This window comes from Amia ocellicauda, chromosome 18 (genome assembly GCF_036373705.1).
Source record: "Amia ocellicauda isolate fAmiCal2 chromosome 18, fAmiCal2.hap1, whole genome shotgun sequence".
In the NCBI taxonomy this organism is placed as follows: domain Eukaryota; kingdom Metazoa; phylum Chordata; class Actinopteri; order Amiiformes; family Amiidae; genus Amia; species Amia ocellicauda.
This window is the reverse complement of record NC_089867.1, coordinates 16,483,029-16,501,983: the sequence shown is the minus strand read 5'-3', so window position 1 is coordinate 16,501,983 and position 18,955 is coordinate 16,483,029. Positions and strand designations below refer to the sequence as shown.

The following is an 18,955-nucleotide window of genomic DNA, read 5'->3' as shown; positions in this document are numbered from 1 at the left end:
GAGAATAATATATAGATTAAAATATATTCTACATTACCTGTATCCTACATTATTTGTTTTTGTCATTCACACCCTCACACACTGCGGGGGGTGGCGTACCTGGTTGGAGCCAGGGTTGGGCACGTTGATGATGCCGGCTGCCTGCTTGGCCTGCAGGTAGGTGATGAAGGCGGCCTTCAGGGAGGCGGTCTGGCTGACCACATCCTCCTGGTCCCGCCCGCATGGCAGCGCCAGCAGCAAGCAGTAGTCACTCTCCACCTGGGCGACAGCACAGAGCTTCAACACACAGCACCTAACTGTCCAACATAATACTACAGAGCACAGTACTACACAGTAACACAGCACACACTAAGACTAACAATAAAACACAAAGTACAATAACAGCGGACTCACGGTCATTCTGCGGGCCACGCCCTCGAGCTGCGACGCCTCCAGCCGCATGCGCTGCACGATGCGCAGCAGCTGCCCCCCCTCGGGTGCGGGGAGTGAGCGGTGCGCCAGCACGTTGTTCCCCGACACAAAGTGCAGCTGCACTGCGGCCGTGTCGTTCTTCAGGGCCAGGTGTCCCTGCCACACGATGGGGTACTTCTGCTCAGAGAGAGGGGGAGAGCCAGTTAGTCAAACAGTTTGTTTCAATCTAAACCATTCATTTCCTAAAAATATCCTATTACAAATGTTCTTGTTTCTTAAACTGTTATCAAACTCATCTTCACCCCCCCCTCCCTCACCGTGAGCAGCTGCACCATGTCCACAGAGCGGTGTCCGTGCTCCTGCTTGCCCAGGCTCTGAGTGTCAGGCCGCTGGGAGGGGGCGGTGGAGGGACCGGCAGAGGGCGGCGTGGAGAGGAAGGTCTGTTGCTGCTGTCCCTGCCCCACCTGGGCCACCTTCTGGCCCGGCATGGGGGCCAGGTCGTGCTTCAAGGAGATGGGCACAGGGGACGGGTAGGAGGGCGAGCCCGCGTCCCCCTGCACTCTGGAAATGTGTGGGGGCAGGTCCATGGCCCCCGTGTGCCTCAGAAGCGTGCTCTCCGGCCCCACTGCAGTCTTTGGGTCCCCCCCCCCACCCGAAGACACCTGAGGCGTCTTGCTGCGCATTGGCTGGCTGGGATGTCCATGGTCCCCATCCAGAGAGCCCTGGAGCGAGGGAGGGAGAGAGAGAGAATGAGAGGGGGAAGGATCAGTCAGCGATGGGTGTGCATGTTTCAGTGCATGTGATGGAGTGTGCATGTGTAAGTGAGACTGTCAGCATGCATCAGTGTGCGTCAGTGTGTATGTGTGTCAGTGCACATGGATGTGTGTAGCGGTAGTCTGTACCTGTGAAGGTGTGATGCTGCGAGTGGGCAGGCTGATGGTGAGGGGAGAGCCCCCGGGGAACTGGTACCCACGGATGTCCCGGTACACGGCAGGGTATTCGGAAAAGGGACCAGCAGAGGGGGGCAGCAGTGGCACGCCGTGGGGCACCATGACTGGCTGGGGCAAGGGGGGATGAGTTGAGGGCAGCACCCCCATAACTGCCTTCTGGGGATCCTTCCCGGGCTGGGGGGGCTTGTTGGTGGGGGGGGTCTTCGTGGAGCCTGAAGAGGTGGCAGCGGTGATGGAGGACGAGGAGGAGGAAGAAGCGGTGGCCTCTGGAGTGCGAGCCTGCCTGCCCTCACCGTGCTCACCCATGGGATGGTGCAGCACCATGCGCATGTCCCTCTGTGCTAGGCTGTACTGGTCCAGCCGCAGACCGCCGTGGTGCAGACGGTACTCAGCCTGCATACCCATGACGTCAGGCGGCCGGCGCAGGCCCTGGGGGAAGTGCCGCACTTCATCCTCTCCAGCTGGCAGCGGCTGTAGCACCATGTCCCTCAGCGCGGGCTGCGGTGTACTGGAGCGCTGCTGCAGGCCAGAGCGCGGAGACGACAGTGACTCAGGGCGCAGGGGGTACCCCATGCCCGGAAGAGGTGGGGTGTTCATGCGAACCTCCCCCTGCGACAGGTGGCTTAGCGACACTGTCTGAGTCACACTGTGTGGTGGCATGATGACAGAGGATTGCTCCGAGTGGTGCACACTGGACACGTACTGGGGCATCGGATGGCTCGGGCCAAGCACCACGCTGGCGCTGATGGGTGACGCAGAGCTACTGCCGCTGGGCTGACACACCTTGGGGAAGGGTGAGTGGCTGGTGCGAGGGGAGTGCGGCTCCTGCTTCACGGCACCCAGGTGGGGAAGCGTGCGCTCGGTGGGGGTGCTGGGGCTGGAGCTCACGTGGTTACCAGTGAGGGAGGGGTGGTGGGGGCTCAGGCCTGGGCTGAGAGTGGATGGTTGTGCTGGCTTCCCCGATTCCACCTTCAGGGACACTGCCTCGCCGCCCACACCCTTCTTGCTCTGCTGCTGTATAATTGCCAGTTGGTTGTACACCAGCACCTGGGGGCTGTTGGACTGGGGAAGGATCTTCCCCTGGGGGCCCGGGTGGTAGGGGCCCTCGGGCTTGTCAGTGCTGGGACTCTCCTGCTTGACAGAGGATATGACGGGCTGGGTGTTGTAGGGCTGCCCCGCCAGCACACCTCCGGAGTGGGCAGGGCTGTAGCCTGTGGGAGTCTGTGAGCCCTTGGGCGTCTGGGAAGGCGTGACAGGCTCCTGCTTGACCTGGGCCTTGGAAACTGACTGCTGGAACTCTATGTCCACCGCACTGGCCGGCGGGATCTGGCTGATCTTGGCACTGACGCGATGCGGGCCCTCTGTCTTTTGGCCAGAGTAGCTGAGCACCACCACACCCTCAGAAGTGTTGACCCTCAGGCCAGGGCCTGAACCGTAGGGTGTGCTCTCCACCAGTGCCCGGCCCTCCTCTGCCCCCGCCACCAGCCCGGTGGCACCCATGTGGTAGCGGTTGTTGTCATTCATGCTGGCGCGGTACTTCTGCTTGGGCAGCGACATGCTGGGCAGCCGGGGGCCCAGGGAAATGCGCGGCGTGTCGTCCGGATCGAAGGGCAGCGGCATCCGGCTGATGACTGAGGTGGCCTTGGCGGCGATCACTGAGTTCACCAGCTTCTCCCCAAAGGGCTGTGGCTCAGCCAGCGTGGTGGGGGGTGGGGCCAGTGGAGGGGATGGCTTGTCCTCCATAGGTGGGGCCTTGGTGGGCTCGGACTCAGGCTGGGAACGGACAGAGCTGACCGGCTCACTGAGAGAGGTGGTGAGCACTGTGCTAGGCACAGAGCCCCCCACTGCCGACGACACATATTTAGGCTCCATGAGGATTTTCCGCAGTGTGCTGGAGCTGGGGTCCACATCTGATGCCTTTGTGTCTGGGGGCATGGGGGGGGTGGCGGCGGGCACGGCAGGGCTGGCGACAGGCCCCTGGGGCACTGCAGGGGGCAGAGTAGAGTCCTCAGGCCGGGGCAGCCAGTCTGGCACAGCTGGGGGGGGCGTAGGTAGTTTGTTTACCGGCGTCGTGTTGAGCCTGGTAGGAGAGGGGTTGGGGGAGGGGGTAGGTGGCTCGTTTGCCTGCTGCTGTTTGAAGGGGGCACTCTTGTGGCCAGTGTGGATGGCAGATTCACGAGACTCTGGCTGCTCCACTGGCGGCTGCTCCGCCTCCTTGGGAGTGGCAGAGCCTGCTGCCGGCCGAACTGCCTCCTGTTTGACAGCAGGAGCGGGAGCGGGAGCGGGAGTGGGAGCAGGAGCAGGTGCAGGTGCAGGTGTAGGTGCAGGGGTGGGGGTGGGGGTGGGGGTGGCGGCAGGGGCAGGGGCAGGGGCAGGGGCAGACGTGGTGCGTTGCGTCTCCTTGTCCTCGGGGATGGACTCTGGGAGTTTGGTGGCGCCGGGCTCAGGCTCACTCACACCCTCCTCCACCGCCTCACCCTTCCTGCTGCTGCTACCCTTCCTGGCACGCGTCTTCTTGACTTTGGGCCGTTTGACCTTCCTGGGCGTCTCTGCCTGCCCGGGGGGGGATTCCTCCTGTGCAGAGGCCTCGCTGGGTGCAGAATCACCCCCTTTGGTGTCTGGGAGCAGGCTGCCCATCTCGGGCTCTGTGTCTAGGATGTTGCTGATGGCCAGGTGCGTCTCTGGTTCCATGCCATCAGCGGGTGGCAGCACCAGCTGCTCAGGTGGGGGGATAATAGCAGTGTAGGTGGGTGCGGCGGGGAAGCTGTCCGCATCGGTGGAGATGTCCTCGGCAGTGATGGAGTCGATGGCAGCAGCGAGCTCGGTCTCACTGGCTGGGTTGGTGGGCTTGTCGATGCTAATCTGACACCGTGGCTCCTCGGGCAGGGGAGGCAGCTCTGGGGGCTCGGGCGGTGGCTGCTTATATGGAGGGAGCAGGGTGGGCTCCTCCGTCAGCTTGGCAATGTTCTCCACCGCGCGCTCCAGCTCCATCTGCCGCGCTAGCTGAGCAGCGGCCGGGTCAACTGGTGGCTCTGGGTCCGACAGCACCTCCTCCTTGTCTGGGCTAAGCTCCGGTGCCTCCTTATGGTAGGCGGGGGGCAGGACTTCATCCTTGATGGCAGTGGGTTTGGGCTTCTTCTGCGAGGCGTCAAAGGACTCAGGCTCACCCTCGCTGCGCAGCACACCCTTCACATCATCCACGCTCAGCCGGATCTCCAGGTTCTTCAGGCTCAGGGACGAGTCGTGCGCTAGCACCTTGGCATTTCGTGTGGTGCGGCCAGCCTTGGCTTTCCCGCTCTTCTCCAAGGGGGGACGCTTCTCGGGCTCAGATTTCTCACCCTCACCCAACTTCCTGTCCGCAGAGTCCCCTGGCTCCCGCTCCCTGTCCTTGAGTGCTGCGGGCAGCATTGCCTCCTCCTCCCTAGCCCTGGCGCTGGGTTCCGTGGGCTCCTCTCTGGGTCGAGGGGCTGGGGGCTCAGTGGGGGCCGGGGGCTCGCTCCCTGTGCTGTCAGTCGGCTGCTCTGGGACTCTCTCAGCTTTGCCTCCCTTCCTGCCCTGGGAGGGGGCTGTTGGGGGGGAGCCCTGGTTAGAGGCAGTTTTCTGGGTGCGTGGCGAGCGCCAGCCCTCTGTGGTCTTGGTGCCCTCACCGCTCTCCTTGCCATCAGGCTCCTCCGGCTCAGCCTTCATCTGTTCCCCTTTCACGGGCGAAACGTCCTCACCGCGACGCCGTGTCTTGGGCGGCCGTCCCCTGCGTGGGGTTGTGGGGGCACTAGGCATGTCACTGGTAGCTGGTTCTTTGTCGACGCCTCGCTTGCGAGTAAAGCGAGGCGACTCGGGCACTTCCTTCCCTGCGGCCTCGTCCTCCACGGGTGTGGCGTAGACGGAGCGCACGTTGCGGCGGCGTGTGCGGCCAAGGGGCAGGCTGGGCTCATAGCTCTCAGAGTCTGGGGCATGGCTGGGAGACTTTGACGTGCTCTTGGGGTCAGAGGCTCTTGGCGCCTCGCCACGTGGGGAAGAGGCTCGCTTCAGTTTTTCGCGGTCGATGCGCTCGCTCTTGCGGGTGGCGGGTTTCTCTGTGCCAGCTGGGGCAGGGGGGGCCTGTGTCACAGCAGGGGGGGCCTTGGCGCGCTTATTCTTGGCTTGTTTCCGCGCGGGTGGCAGCGGCTCCACCTCTGTGTCATTGTCGGAGATTAGCGGCTGTGGCTCATGGAGCTCGTCTGGCCTCGGTGCCTCGCTCTCTGCTACCTCCCCCTCCCCCGCCCGGCCCTCCCCACCGGGCTGCACCTTTTCCTGCACTTTGGGGGAGGAGGGCCCAGGAACTTCGGAGGTCTCCACCTCGGGTTCAAGGCCACTGAGGGATGCCCCTGGTGTGGGGGGCTTGGTGTCCAGGTATGAAGGAGCCTCGACACTTAGTGCAGTCTCCACCATCACCAGTGGCTCTTGTGCCTCCTCCTTGGGCTCCACCTTTGTGTCGGGCTCTGGGGTGGTGGGCTCAGGAGGTGGTGCACTTTGGGGGGCGGCAGGTGGCAGGGTGTCAGCCAGGGGGGTCAGCAGAGGACTGAACTTTTCTGGTGGTGCATCAGGCTTCTCCTCCCTCACGGGTGGTGGTGGCTCAGTAAGCTGGGCATCTAGCACTAGCTTCTCAGGCTGTGGTGTGTCACGGAGCAGCGGGAGCACTGGGGTGGGGCTCACTGGGGTGACTGGGGTGACTGGGGTGACTGGCTTAACTTCAGGCTCGTGCGCAGGCTCCGGGGCTCTGGGCTGCTGCTCCCCATCCTGCTTCTCACGTTCAGTCACTGCAAGGCCGTCGCTCTCCCGCGGGCGCTGCTCCTTCTCTCTTTCCTTCTGCTGCTGCAGGCGTGTCAGCTCCATGAACCGGCTGTGGAACAGCACCACGGGTTCCTGCAGCAGCTCCCCCCCTGCACTAGCCCCCCCCTCCCCCGAAGATCGCCTCCCATACAGCCTGCCAGCCGGCACCTCGGGCTCCTCCTCCTTGCGCTCCAGGTGCTGCAGCCGACGGGAGTCCTGCTCAAAGATGGAGCTGTGCAGGAAGCGCGAGGCAAACAGCTCCTGCCGCTCCGGCTCCTCTGGCTTCGGCTCCTCCTTCTTGTCATCCAGTTTGCCCTCCGAGTCAGTGCGGATCTTTTTCTTCTTCATGTACCAGGAAGGGATGGGCCGCGGCGCCGCCTGCACTTGCTCCTTGTCCTTGCTGCTGCGGAATGTGGCAAAGCGCGAATCACGGTCCAGGAAGGACCAGTTCTCCTCACGAGATGAGGACAGGGACTTGGCACGCTCCAACAGCGCCTTGGTGTCGGGTGTGATGGTCTGGTCCAGCGCAAATGAGTAGAACTTGTTCCTCTCCAGGGAGCCGGTCAGCTTCAGCTCTGACAGCCGCTCCTCCCGCTCCCTCAGGAAACAGGAAAGTCGAGTACTCTCCAAGGAGGTGGAGGGCTTAGGAGAGTGCATCTTGTTCTCGATGTCCTCGTCCGAGTCAGAGGGCACCTCGCCTGGCTCGAGCTCACGCACCAGCCGTTTGCGGATGCCTTCCCTCTTTACGATGCTGCTGGGGAAGCTGAGGTCCAACCGCAGGGGCTCCTGCTTGAGCCGGCCATCCCAGCGCTGCAACTCCTCCTCGCAGGCCAGACTGGCCGCCTTCAGCTTGGGTAATTCCAGGTGCGAGGGCCGGCGCGTCTCGTATGCGCCAAGCTTCAGCATATCCAGATGAGAGAAGTCCTTCTCCTCAGGCCGTGGTGAGTCCTTGGCCTCCGGGAGTGTGACCAGACGTGGCGAGTGGGGGACGTTTTCGTCCTCATGGTATGCGAAGTGCCGTAGGCCGGGTGGCGAAGGCCTGCGCTCCGAGTCCTCGCTGGGCTGCCGTGTGCTGCGGTAGTTGCGCTCACCTCGCTTGGCGCTCAGCTCGAAGTCGAAGGCCTCCATCTTCTTGCGCTTGCTGGGCGGGGAGTCATCCGTGACGTCCTGTGGAGGCTTGCCCACTTCGTGCACCAGGCTGCGGCGCTCGCAGTCCTCCGGGTCGGTACCACGTGGGCTGTCTGGCTTGTCGGGCTTGGCACCAGTGTCCACCTCCTGCAGCTGCTGCCGCAGGCGCCGGCTCTGCTCCATTTGCTTGCGGTAGCTCTGAGAGTGGTCGATGTCAAGCAGCGGGCGTTCGTCGCCCTCCCGGTCCTGCGCAAGGCCATGTTCGCACAGCTCGTCTAGTAGGCTCTGCCGCTGTTGCTCCTGCAGGTCATCGGGGTCCAGGCTGCCGTCGTCAGAGAGCATGCGGGACAGGCTGGCCTGGTGCTGTACCCTCAGCCCTGCTGATCCGCTGGCCTTACGACAGGGAAAGTCCAGTGGGTCAGTGCTGTCGTCCACAGGTTCCCTGAGCCGGGCTTGCAGGTCCAGGCTAAGCCCTAGGCCAATGCCCACAGAGAGGCTGCCGGTCTCCTGGCCGTCCCTGGGGCTGCAGACAGTGACAAGCCGCTCGGGTCTGGCTTTGCGGTGCTCCCTCTTGTGCGCCTCCTTGCGCAGAACCTTTCGGTCACTGTCCAGGTCCTTTCCTAGGCTACCTTCCACCCTCTTCAGCCCCAACCTGTCCTCCTCATCCTGGACAGCCCGCTTCAGCCCCAGTCTCTCCTCATCGTCCTGGACGGGCCTCTTTAGCCCCAGTCTCTCCTCATCCTCCTGGACACTCCTCTTCAGCTGCCGCTCTGACTTGGCGCTGGCCTCTGCAAAACGCCGCTTGCGCGCCTCCAGCCTGTCCAAGTCCAGCGAGCTGGCACTGTCGGAGCCGGGCTCGGGCTTAAGGTGCTTCTTTGGCTTAACCTTGCCCTCCTTGTCCACAAGCTCGACCTGGCTTGCCAGGCCCTTCTCCTTGGACGCTTTGCCACGGGGCTCCCCCTTAGGAAGCTCCCCCTTTGGCAGCTCCAGACGGGGCAGGAGCCCCCCCTTTTGATCGGATGAGGGCGGTGGGGGCAGTGGCAGGGGCGGAGACCGAACACTATCATTCTCCCCTTTCAACCTCTGTTTGTCTGGACCAGGCTGCTCCAGCAGCTTCCCCTCCTTCTCCCGGACCCGGGTGAGTTGTACCACACAGGGTGGCAGGTCCATGCGGGTCTTGCTAGAGCCGTCCTTCTCCTTAGCAGGCAGCTTGGGCTTCCCACGCAGCGCAGCGTCAGGGCTGGCTTCACGGTCCGGCTCGGGGTCGGTCTCAGAGGATGGAATGCTGGGAGATGGCGCTTTCACCTTGCGCAGCTTCAGCTTCTCGCCCTTGTCTGCCTTGTCCTTGCGGCTGGGGCGCTTGTCCTTGTCCACGCGCTCCTCAAACCCACGCTCCTTCTCCGGCTTGTCGCTCTTGAGGTAGCGCTCAGGCCGCGTCTTGTCCGGTTTGTCGTAGTGTGGCGGTGACAGCGAGCTGCAGCTGCCACTGCGCTCTGAGGAGCGGCTGTACATGCGGCGCTCAGAGTCACTGGGCAGTCGGTCTGAGGGCGCAGGCGAGGCGGCGGGGCTGGTGGGCCGTCGAGGGTGGCCGGGACTCTGGCTGCGCTCGATGGTGCGGCGGCCATGGTCGCGCTCACGGTCCGTTTCAAATCGTTCCCGTTCGCGCTCCCTCTCGCGCTGCAGGTAGCTGTACTTGCGGATGTCCTGCTCATATGGGTCCCGGTACTCCCGGTACTCGCGGGGGTCATCGTAGTAACGGGGGTCATAGTAGTCACCCTGGTAGGGGTCCCAGTCAGCGTAGAACTCACGGCTGCGGGCCGGGTACTCCCGCCGTGGGTCCTCAGTGTATGAGCCTGGCGTGCGCACGCTCTCGTAGTACACACGCTCCGCAGAGTACTCGTGATAGGGAGGCCGCCGCTCGTCTCTGCAGACAGAGAACAGATCAGTGAATGCTGATAGAACTGAAAATGAGTTGATATTTAACTAGTGAATTTTACACAACAGTCTCGGAGTCAATACTACAATACATACTGGAATTATGCTCATATACAGATGCTCTCTCACACACATTAACTCACTTATAACCAAGTCTTAATTATGCAGCAACTCAAAAGAAAAACTATGTGGGTTTCCTGCCTGCTGTCAGAATATGACCAGGGAGCAGTGGCTCCTGCGCCTTGCTATTCAACACTATTCAATCAGCACCGCAGTGCAGTCGCCGCACCTGCGCTCAGACAGGATCTCGTAGAAATCCCGGATGTCCTGGCCAGATGCCTGCATGGAGCGGTAAAAAGCCATCTGGCTCTCCTGGTTAGCAAAATCCACCTGCAAAGAAAACGGAAGAAAACAAAACAAAACAAAAAAAGGTCAGAATACATTTGGGAGGTCAGCACAGCTCCTCTCCACACGGCTGCACTGTGAGCATGAGTCTGGTACACAGCGCAGTGTCAAAACCTGCTGGCACAGAGCACTCCACCATCAGGGCTGCATTTGAATATCCAAGAGGCAGACTCTGCACCCTGGGTCCAATGACAACTAACATCTGAACAAAATCAAAAGGTCTCAATACTGGTTCAGTTCTTAAAATGTATGCATTAACTACTGTATGCATTGTTGCCATTGCCTTGTTCCTGAGCACTGGAGCTGTCAGCCAAGCTTTCTTGAATTGAATTGTAAAAGCACCCCTGCCCCCACCCTGCACTCACCTTGATTTTATTGCCCCCAATCTTCCAGCCCTTGGTCTCCTTGACGGCGGCCTGTGCATACTCGATGTTGTTGTACAAAATCAGCGCCATTCCCTTCAGCCGGTCGAACACCACCTGGGGCACAGCACAGGGAGTGAGGCTACAGACAGACACAGAAGGCCCCGCATAGACAGCACTGTTGGGGTAAAATTGCTTTCCAGTAAGATACTAGTTAAAACTTGCTCTTATAAGGGTTTCCTTGTTCTTATTTGGATTTCTCTTCTCAGACTTATCTGTGTGGCAGATAGAGATAATTTCTACTGCCGTGGACATTCTTTAGTTAACGAACCAAAACTATATAACATGTTCTTATCAGTATAGTGTGCTGTGTCCTTGGTACCAGTGCTTCCATGTCTGGATGAAATATTGTTTCCCCAATTATAAAGAATACCTTATGAATTATTGCTTCCCGTGTCTCGGAACTGCCCCGGGACACATGCCAAGAAAATATCATCCAGGTTCGGGACAGCCCCGAACCTCCTTTGAAATATTGCTTGTAGATGTATAAAAGGCTGTGTGAAACTTTCAATAAACGAAGATAAACGAACAGACATTGTGTCAGTGACTTTACTTCCCGGGTCTGTCTCCTGCTGAGAGTCTACACTGTTACTGGAAGCGCTCATTGGGGTGCCTGATTCACTGGGATCCGAAGGGTTGCTTCAACTGAAGCTTTGTACCTTAACAAGCACAGACCCGTACAGACACGGGGGAACAACGCAGCGCATGGACTGGCTGCAGGGGAACACTGACCTTGACGACGTGGCCGTAGCGACAGAAGTGACGTGTGAGGTACTGCTCTGTGATGTTGGAGGCCAGGCCGTCCAGCCACACACAGGTGGTCGGCATGCTCTTCCCAAAGCCCAGCTGCACACAGGACACAGACAGCACAGTGTCAATACACACAGTAGTTAACAACACACAGGACAGCACACGGTCTATACTCAACCAACACGTACTCCGTCAATACTCACAGTTGTAATACTAACACACAGCACACTGACTCAGAAACCGTACTAATTATTAATACCCCCCTACAGGCTTCCTGCTACTGTGACTCCCAATTCTACTGCTACCACCCCCAGTTACATTGCTGCACATAAGTGTTACTACTGACAAATTAGGACTGCGAGATACATGTTAAATTCCTACAAACCACCACTTTTCTACCAGTGAAGCCCGCTACCTTGAGCCTATTGTTGCCCAGGTACTCCCCGTCCATCTTCTTGATGGCCTTGCAGACGCTTGCGATGTCACAGTACTGCAGGAAGGCATACTGCGGGGCTCCATTCACCTTCTTAATGTCAATGTCCTGGGAGAGCACAGGGCAGGAAGAGGGAGGTGGAGAAAGAGAGAAGGGTTAAAACACATATACATATATACACATATATACACATATACATATACACACATATACATATATATACATATACATACACATATATACACACACACAGAGATAAATAGGTATTGGTATCCTCTACATGCTATAATATCCCAAAGAACATCACACATTCACTCTCCTACGCACGCTCACTCTCATTCTTCTACACACCATTACACACACACAGTTTATTTATGTATGTGTATATGTGTTAGTGTCCAATTGTATGCTCCCAGCATGCCACAGGGCCTCACCACTATCTCTCCAAAGCGCTGGAAGATGCTCAGCAGGTCATGGTAGCTCGTGGTCTTTTCCAAGTTGCCAATGAACAGCGTCCGCGTCGCCTTCGGGTGGAACTCATCTATCCGCTCGTCCAGCGGCCGGAACTCGTTCTCACTTTCCGTCTCTGGAGAGGGGGGGGATTTATTACAAATGTGAACATTTTATCTTTCCAATCCAGACCATGCTATGGAATAAGTAATTGGGTGGAGGGAGAGTGAGAGTCCATACAAGCAAGAAAAAAGAACAAGGGAGAGAGCAATAGAACTTGGGAAAGAGTAATCAAAGAAAAACAGAACAAGGGAGAGAGCCAAAGAGCAGGACGGAGGAGCAAGAAAGCAAGAGGGACAGAGCTGAATACTGTGAGAGAGAGAGAGAGAGAGAGAAGGACAGTGTGGAAAAGAGAAGGAGCGGGATAGAGGGATGGCACGAGAGAGAGAGAGAGAGAGAAACAGCTTGCGAAGGTGGGCCGTACCGGGGCCGCTCCAGGCGGTGACCTCGATCTGCATGCCGAAGAACAGCTTGCCCTTGGAGGCGCTCAGGGCCTTCTCCTGGTCCTCCTGCTGGCGGAAGAACACCAGGCCGTAGCGCTCCTCCGAGGCGCCATGGATCTGCACCGACGTCACCTTCCCATACTTCTTAAACTCATGGAACAGCCCGTCCTTCAGACTGGTGTCTGGGAGGGAGAGAGAGTTGTAATGTGAAGTACTGTATACAACAGTACTGTATCATAAAATAAGGTACTATAGTTAATTACAAAGTATTGGTCCACTGAGCACTGGATAGCTGTATTACACTTTACTGGGCTACTCTTCTACTCAATGCCACACTCCTCATATTTACTATTAGACTGTGCTGTACCTACTGCAGGTGGGCACAAGTGTGGGCATGGCAAGGGGGGCTCACCTGTTGAACGGACGGGCAGGTTCTGCACTTTGATACCAAAACTCTTGCGTGGCTCATCCTTGTCCAGCGGCGGGGGGGGGTTCGCGGGGGGGGCGGGCACAGCGGCTGACTGCACTGAGCGCGCAGGCGACTCATCACTCGAGCTGCTGCTGGAGTCACTGCTGGAAGAGACCAGAGAGCACACAACACGTCACGCACAGCGCACACAACACGTCACTCGCATACATGCATGCACACTGTCCCACTCGCATATGCTCAAATACACACTCTCACAAACACTGACCAATAGCCATGGACACACACAAACTGCTGTCCCCAACACAGAGCATGCAGTAACAAAGAAACCTAAACAATGGTCCCTACCACAGACAATATGCACGCTCACTGACACACACATACAGAGCTGACTTTACATATTCGGTGTCACACAAATTCATGGAACTTCCAAGGCAGTAATATACAAAGGAAGATTTGGATTTAATAAAAAAAATCAGTTCTTAGTTGGTAGTGTAATGAGAAAAATAACTAAAAATAAATTACAGTTCTACTTTTCTTCCCCCAGGTGGCACCCCTGACTCACAAAGCATCTACTTGGAGCATAAACAGGAGAGCTGGGAGAGGGAGGGAGAGAGCAGAGCAGAGAGACTGACAGAGACAGAGAAAGAGAGCGGAGCAGAAGAAGAGAGGGATACAGAAATAGAGCGGAATAGAGAAAGACAAAGAGAAAAAGCAGATCAGAGAGCAGTTGAGTCAAAGAACTGAGTGTTTTTATTCTGGATCAAAGGCTGTTGAGTGAAGGCCCAATTGATCTGCCTCACAATGCCACACAGGGGGCTACAAACAGATAGAGTAGTGGGGTGTGGAGCAAACTATCCAGGCACACTGCAGAGTGGACACTGAGAACTGCAGGGAGGGAGTTGGTCTAGACAACTAAGATTATTATAATTCATTATTATTAGTATTCGTAGTAGTCGTAGTCTGACTTAAGTAACATTACACCTCTGCATACCCGATTACGTTGTACAGTGTTTATGTGTGAGAAAATCAACGTTTGTCAGTTAGGCTTCTGGAAAGCCAGAGTCTCCCAGCCTGCGCCTGTACAGAACATGGATCAGTAAGCAGCTTACTGTCCTGCTTGTGTAATGCAGGAAAATCCTCCTCAATTCACATACTGCGCACCCCCCCCCCACACCGGTCCTCTGTTTAACCCTTTCTCCACCTCCTCCTCTCCTTGCACTCCTGTACCTACTCCTCCCATTCCCAGTCTCCCTATCCCCTCTCCCCCTTCCTGAGACACTCAGACACCTGCTGGCACAGAAAACTGATTAAGCATTTCCTAAACCAGCTACACCCCCTTCCCAAGAGATGCACAGGGCTGGGGGAAGGGGTGGGGGGTCGACAGCTGGCTGGCTAGTCATTGAACCTTAGACTCAAATGCCTGGGAACATGTACACACACACACACACACAAACAACCGGGATCCGATCACTGCGTATACACAATCACATACACATGCAAACGCAGATACAGACATTCAGACACACATACAGACTGAGACACTCAAACACAGATGCACACACACAGAAGATTTAAATTATTTCCTCACACAAGTCACCTCAATCTTTACTTCGGTATTTCTCAAGAGAATATACAAATATAATTAAAATTAGACCCAGACATCGCTGTGCTGTAACAGTTCCTGGAATACAAGCACAGCACTCTAACACTGCAGCTGTAGTAGTGTCTACCATCAAAGGGCTCTCTTCCTCTGTAAACTCTAGAGGCAGTAAATTCTCTCCCCTTCTCAACACTTAAGAAAACGCTTGCTCTCTCCTCTCACTCTCTGTATGTATGCAGTGCAGAGTCGGCTCCCAGGCTGTGTTGTCCTTGCCGTCTGACTCTCTGACAAGTACATCCGGGTTAATGAGACCCAGCAGACAGACCATACTGGTACTATGGGAGGGAGAGGAGGGGAGTGGGGGGGAAGACTGGATACACTCTCCCTCATCAACTGAACCATTAACCACAGACTTCTGTACTACCACAGAGCCCACAACAGCCCCCCTTGTCCCTCGCTCCCTTTCTCTTCTCCTCAAACAGGAAGTGGCGCTGACGGAGTGCCTGCCTGTGGGAGTGGGCAGCCAGCCAGCAACGGCCAGAAAATTCCAGTTCAGACCGGATCACACGGAGGCGGGGGGAGGGGGAGTAGGCGCATAAACAAGAAAGCCAGAGAGACTGTGGAAGAGGCCGGCTGTATCTCTCTACATAAACAGAGCACACTCACTCTCCCTCCTTTCTTCCCGCGATCGCTCTCTCTCCTGCACCCCCCTTGGTTTCTTGTGTTGCTCACACATTTCAATTGATATCCACAAAAAAAAATCAAGGTGTGCTCTCCCTGCAGAAGGCACAATTCGACATGCATCCGGTGCCAGGGAATGCACAAGTCACCCCTGCTGTCTGAACAGCAGCCCACTTCCCCATGACCTACTAATCTCACTAAGGAAATCTACAACTATAAAAAAACAAAAACTAATTTAAATCCGACAACAATCGAGAGTTATGTGAATATTTGTTCTACAGGCAGTACTTGCCACAGAGGCAGCAGCGAGGTGTAGGGAGAGAAGTTGGAGTCCAGTCTATGTTACGATTCGGGAAGACCGGTTTATATACTCTCTCCCTTACTTGGACACGGGCACACACACAGAGACAGACGGACGAACAACATTTGCAGACACTTGCTTGCACGCACGCACACACACATAGAACTGTGTATGCTCACAATAACTCAGACATTTCAATGTCTCAGATATATTATGCAGTAGAGTTCAATAGAAGGTATGTGTGTGTAAGAGTGTGCGTTGGTCTGTCGATCTGTTTGGGACAGTGTTAGTCTAGCTATGTGCATGAGTTTGTTTGTGCCTCAGCAGTGCAGGCACAGAGCAGGCCTCCCCAAGCTGAGGGGCAGGGAGGCACTGAGGCTCTGGTTACTGTTTACTGTAATGGTGAAGAGAAGCTCGAGTAACACCCCCCTCACACAGGGAATCACCCTGACCCAGCACAGGAAGATGATCGAGAGAAAGAGAGAGGGGCAGAGAGGAAGAGAGTGAGAGGGACAGGAAGAAAGGGGCATGGAGGTGGAGGGGGGGTGGAGACAGAGAGATAAAGTGTAGCAGACAGACTCCCAGAGCACAGCGGCATAGCCTTGTCCACAGCAGGCTTAGTATGAGAGTAGCTCCCACAGACACTAGTGGTGGGAGCAGGAACACAAGGATGACGTGACATTCCTGTGACGCAGCACTCTTTTGGGCTGAGAATATAATCCTCTTCTGCAGTCTGGCTATCAGTGTATGAGTTAGTCAGTGTTGATGTGAGATTTTACTTCCTTAGCCCGTCATAGCAGGGAGTGACCTCCTTCCCCTACACACACATTTTATATATACATCTCCACACACACATACATACATATTTCAGAGTGAGCGTGGTTATGTGAGGCCACATCAACCAGGAGGGAGCAGGGAGAAGATGAGCAGAGTCTGTGAACACAGCGCATTACCCAGCAGGAGCGGCGAGAGGAAGGGCTGGCCTACTTTCTCAGAGAAGTGACGCGCATTACGCGAGGAATCCTTGACACACTCTGCTGCACATCACAGACACTGCTGCACACATGTATACAATTAGTATTATACATCTCCCATTCTTTCACACACACTCGTTAGTCCCAGGATGAATGTATATTGGACTCCTCTTCTTACACACCCTCCAAACCACTCTAGTCTTCCGGTGCACAAAGACTCACAGAACCCCCTTTCCACTGCCCTCCCACTCCTTTTCCACCCTGAGCCCTAAGTGGAGGAACAACCTTCCCACAGAGGTCAGGACAGCACAGTACCGGACCACCTTCCTACAATTACTCAAGTCTGTTCAGACTGTACCTGTGACACAGCAGACTGATCTCCTGCGCTCTTGCCCATAGACAATTTATTAAATTCTGCCCCATCACACCTAAGAATTACTTATTCTTACTATATTTTTAGCACTTCATTTTACCGCAACTTCTCCTGATCCTGTAACTACACCACCCCTGAGCACACCGGGGAGTGTCAAGCCTGTCATCTGATCACATGAGCAGCTTATTCTGAGATTTATCTACACTAATTACAGCCCTGAACAAGTGTGTGTGTGTGTGTGTGTGTGTGTGTGTGTGTGTGTGTGTGTGTGTGTGTGTGGGCACACAAAGTGTTAATGTTTGAGCTCCCCATACCTGTCACTGCTGGTGCTGCTGCTGCTGCTGACTGAGTCGGAGCTAGAGGAGCGGCTGCGGGAAGCACTGGCACTGCGGGAGCGTGGGGGGCGGGCAGCCTGGCTGGCGAGCCTCTGGGGGGAGGGGTTGCGGGACTGCGAGGAGTGGGGGGACCGGGAGCGGCTGTGGTGGTAGCCCCTCTCCCCTCGGCGGCCCCGGCCCTCGCGGCTCAGCTCATCACGGTACAGGTCACGGTGCACCACACTGGCCACGGTGAAGGGCTCCCTCGGGCGCGGCTCGTACCGTGGTTCTGGCGTTTCGAAGCGGCTGGGGCTCCGGCTACGTGAGCCGTAGTACCCCCCACTGCCTGAGCCTCCCCCACCACCGGCTGCTGCACCTCCCCCGCCCCCACCTCCTGCACCCCCAACTGCGCTGCTGCTGCCCCCCCCAGAGCCCCCGCCTCCTCCACTGCTGGAACCGGAGCCCCCACTGCCCCCCCCGCCATGCGGCAGTGTCCTGTCGCGGTAGTAATCCGTGTCGTAGTGGCGGGCACGCTCGAATCCTGCTGCCCCGCGCTCGAACCCTGCTGCCCCGCGCTCATGGTGTCCATAGGCACTGTGATCATAAGCACGCTCCCGTGTGTCGGAAGCCCTGAGAGAAAGGGAGGAGGAAGAGGAGGAGGAGGAGGAGGGGAGGGGGCAGGAGAGAGAGAGAGAGAGAATGGTAGAGAGAGTTACTTTTGCCAGGCCAAACCCTGAGAAGCAGACAAGGTACACATTTACAAAATAAATAGTGAGGTCACAGCTCTTGACACTGTCATAACCTTGCGTCCACAAACAACTGCCCTCAGATGCTCCTGTGGGCGTCAGGCAATCAGAGACGGGGGTGGGGGGGGCATGCAAAGAGGCAATAAGAAAAACTGACAAGGCTGAGAAAAGAAAAACATCTATGGGACAGGGGTATTTTACTGCCTGCAAGTAAGTCATCCGCAGTAAAGGTGAGCTCAGTGTCTAAGCCCGACGCCCCTAAGTACGAAATAGCAGATACGCAGGAGCCCAGTGATCTGGAATGGACTGAAGTTCCGAACCCTTTATCCTTCTTGAGAAAACATGACGCAAACGGCAACCCCCTCTCTGCCCCGAAACCACACAGCCCACAGCACCTGCTCCTGCCAGGGTACAGGCACCAGTTGTGGTGCTACATCATTATATTGCGCATTTTCAAGTGGGAGCATGAAGTGAGAAGTTGAAGTGATGGTAAAAGTAAAGCCTGGATTTCAACAGCAGAGTGAATCGTGGGGCTGCAAACCACAAGATGTACTCTCTGGGGGGCTTGTGAACTGTGACCAGCCGGAGCACCCTCCATAAGGTAGGGAGAAGTGTATTTGTGTGAGTGAGAGAGAGTGGCAGTGGGGGGGGAGATTCCGAGCGCTGTGGAAGCCAGGGTGCTCAGGGGCCCAGGGAGCCGGGGCAGAGGGGTGAGAGGGCGGGAGGGCGGGAGGGCAAGTAAAGAGTGGTTAGCAGGGAATTACCACACTTTTTTATTACAGGACTGGCATTTCTGCAGATCTGTTTTTCAATCCAGTGACAAGATCTGTGAGGACTGAGGGGGGAGGGGGGACTAGGCAGGGTAACGCAGACGGCAAGGCCTTTTTAGTTTTCTTGCAGTTGTGTTTTCATTGGGCACTGGGAGGGTACAGTTTAAGACCCAGTGTACCCTGCATGGGTAGGGTACAGCTCGGGTTCTGGTGCCTCATGACAGTGGGCTGGCCACCACATTAAAACCTGTAACTGGGGGCTGTACAATAGCAACAATAACACATTTCGTTGAGCCTGCTAGTTTGTGTTTCAGGAGAGAGTATGGCATAGTAGCAAAAGGCTAGGGACAGGACTGTTGTTTGGGGTGGGGGGGGGGGGGGTCAGTCAGGGGAAGGGTCCTTAGTGCAAGAATGGGTCCAGTAACATGTGACATCACAGACTGTGATGAAGTGGAATGTGAGCGTCATACGATTTATTTCGGGAACAGGGGAGTGGCTTCAAAACTGCTTCATAAGGACCTTGCTGTACATGGAGCGGGTGAACAGGAACCCTGTGCCAGTGTGCTCAAG

At 56.7% G+C, this 18,955-nt stretch overlaps 1 protein-coding gene across 1 annotated transcript in view; it reads right to left on the bottom strand.

Annotated features, from left to right (window-relative positions):
* The window catches only part of spen (spen family transcriptional repressor), a 36,639-nt gene that overhangs the window by 1,980 nt on the left and 15,704 nt on the right, over nt 1–18,955 (bottom strand). The window contains exons 3-14 of the mRNA XM_066690538.1: nt 16,870–17,499; nt 12,609–12,769; nt 12,178–12,378; nt 11,678–11,829; nt 11,226–11,351; nt 10,793–10,906; nt 10,004–10,117; nt 9,523–9,623; nt 1,314–9,222; nt 729–1,133; nt 394–588; nt 100–258 (exon numbers count right to left, since the gene is read on the bottom strand). Of these exons, the coding sequence (XP_066546635.1) occupies nt 100–258; nt 394–588; nt 729–1,133; nt 1,314–9,222; nt 9,523–9,623; nt 10,004–10,117; nt 10,793–10,906; nt 11,226–11,351; nt 11,678–11,829; nt 12,178–12,378; nt 12,609–12,769; nt 16,870–17,499 (10,267 nt within the window). The remainder of the gene's footprint in view (nt 1–99; nt 259–393; nt 589–728; nt 1,134–1,313; nt 9,223–9,522; nt 9,624–10,003; nt 10,118–10,792; nt 10,907–11,225; nt 11,352–11,677; nt 11,830–12,177; nt 12,379–12,608; nt 12,770–16,869; nt 17,500–18,955) is intronic.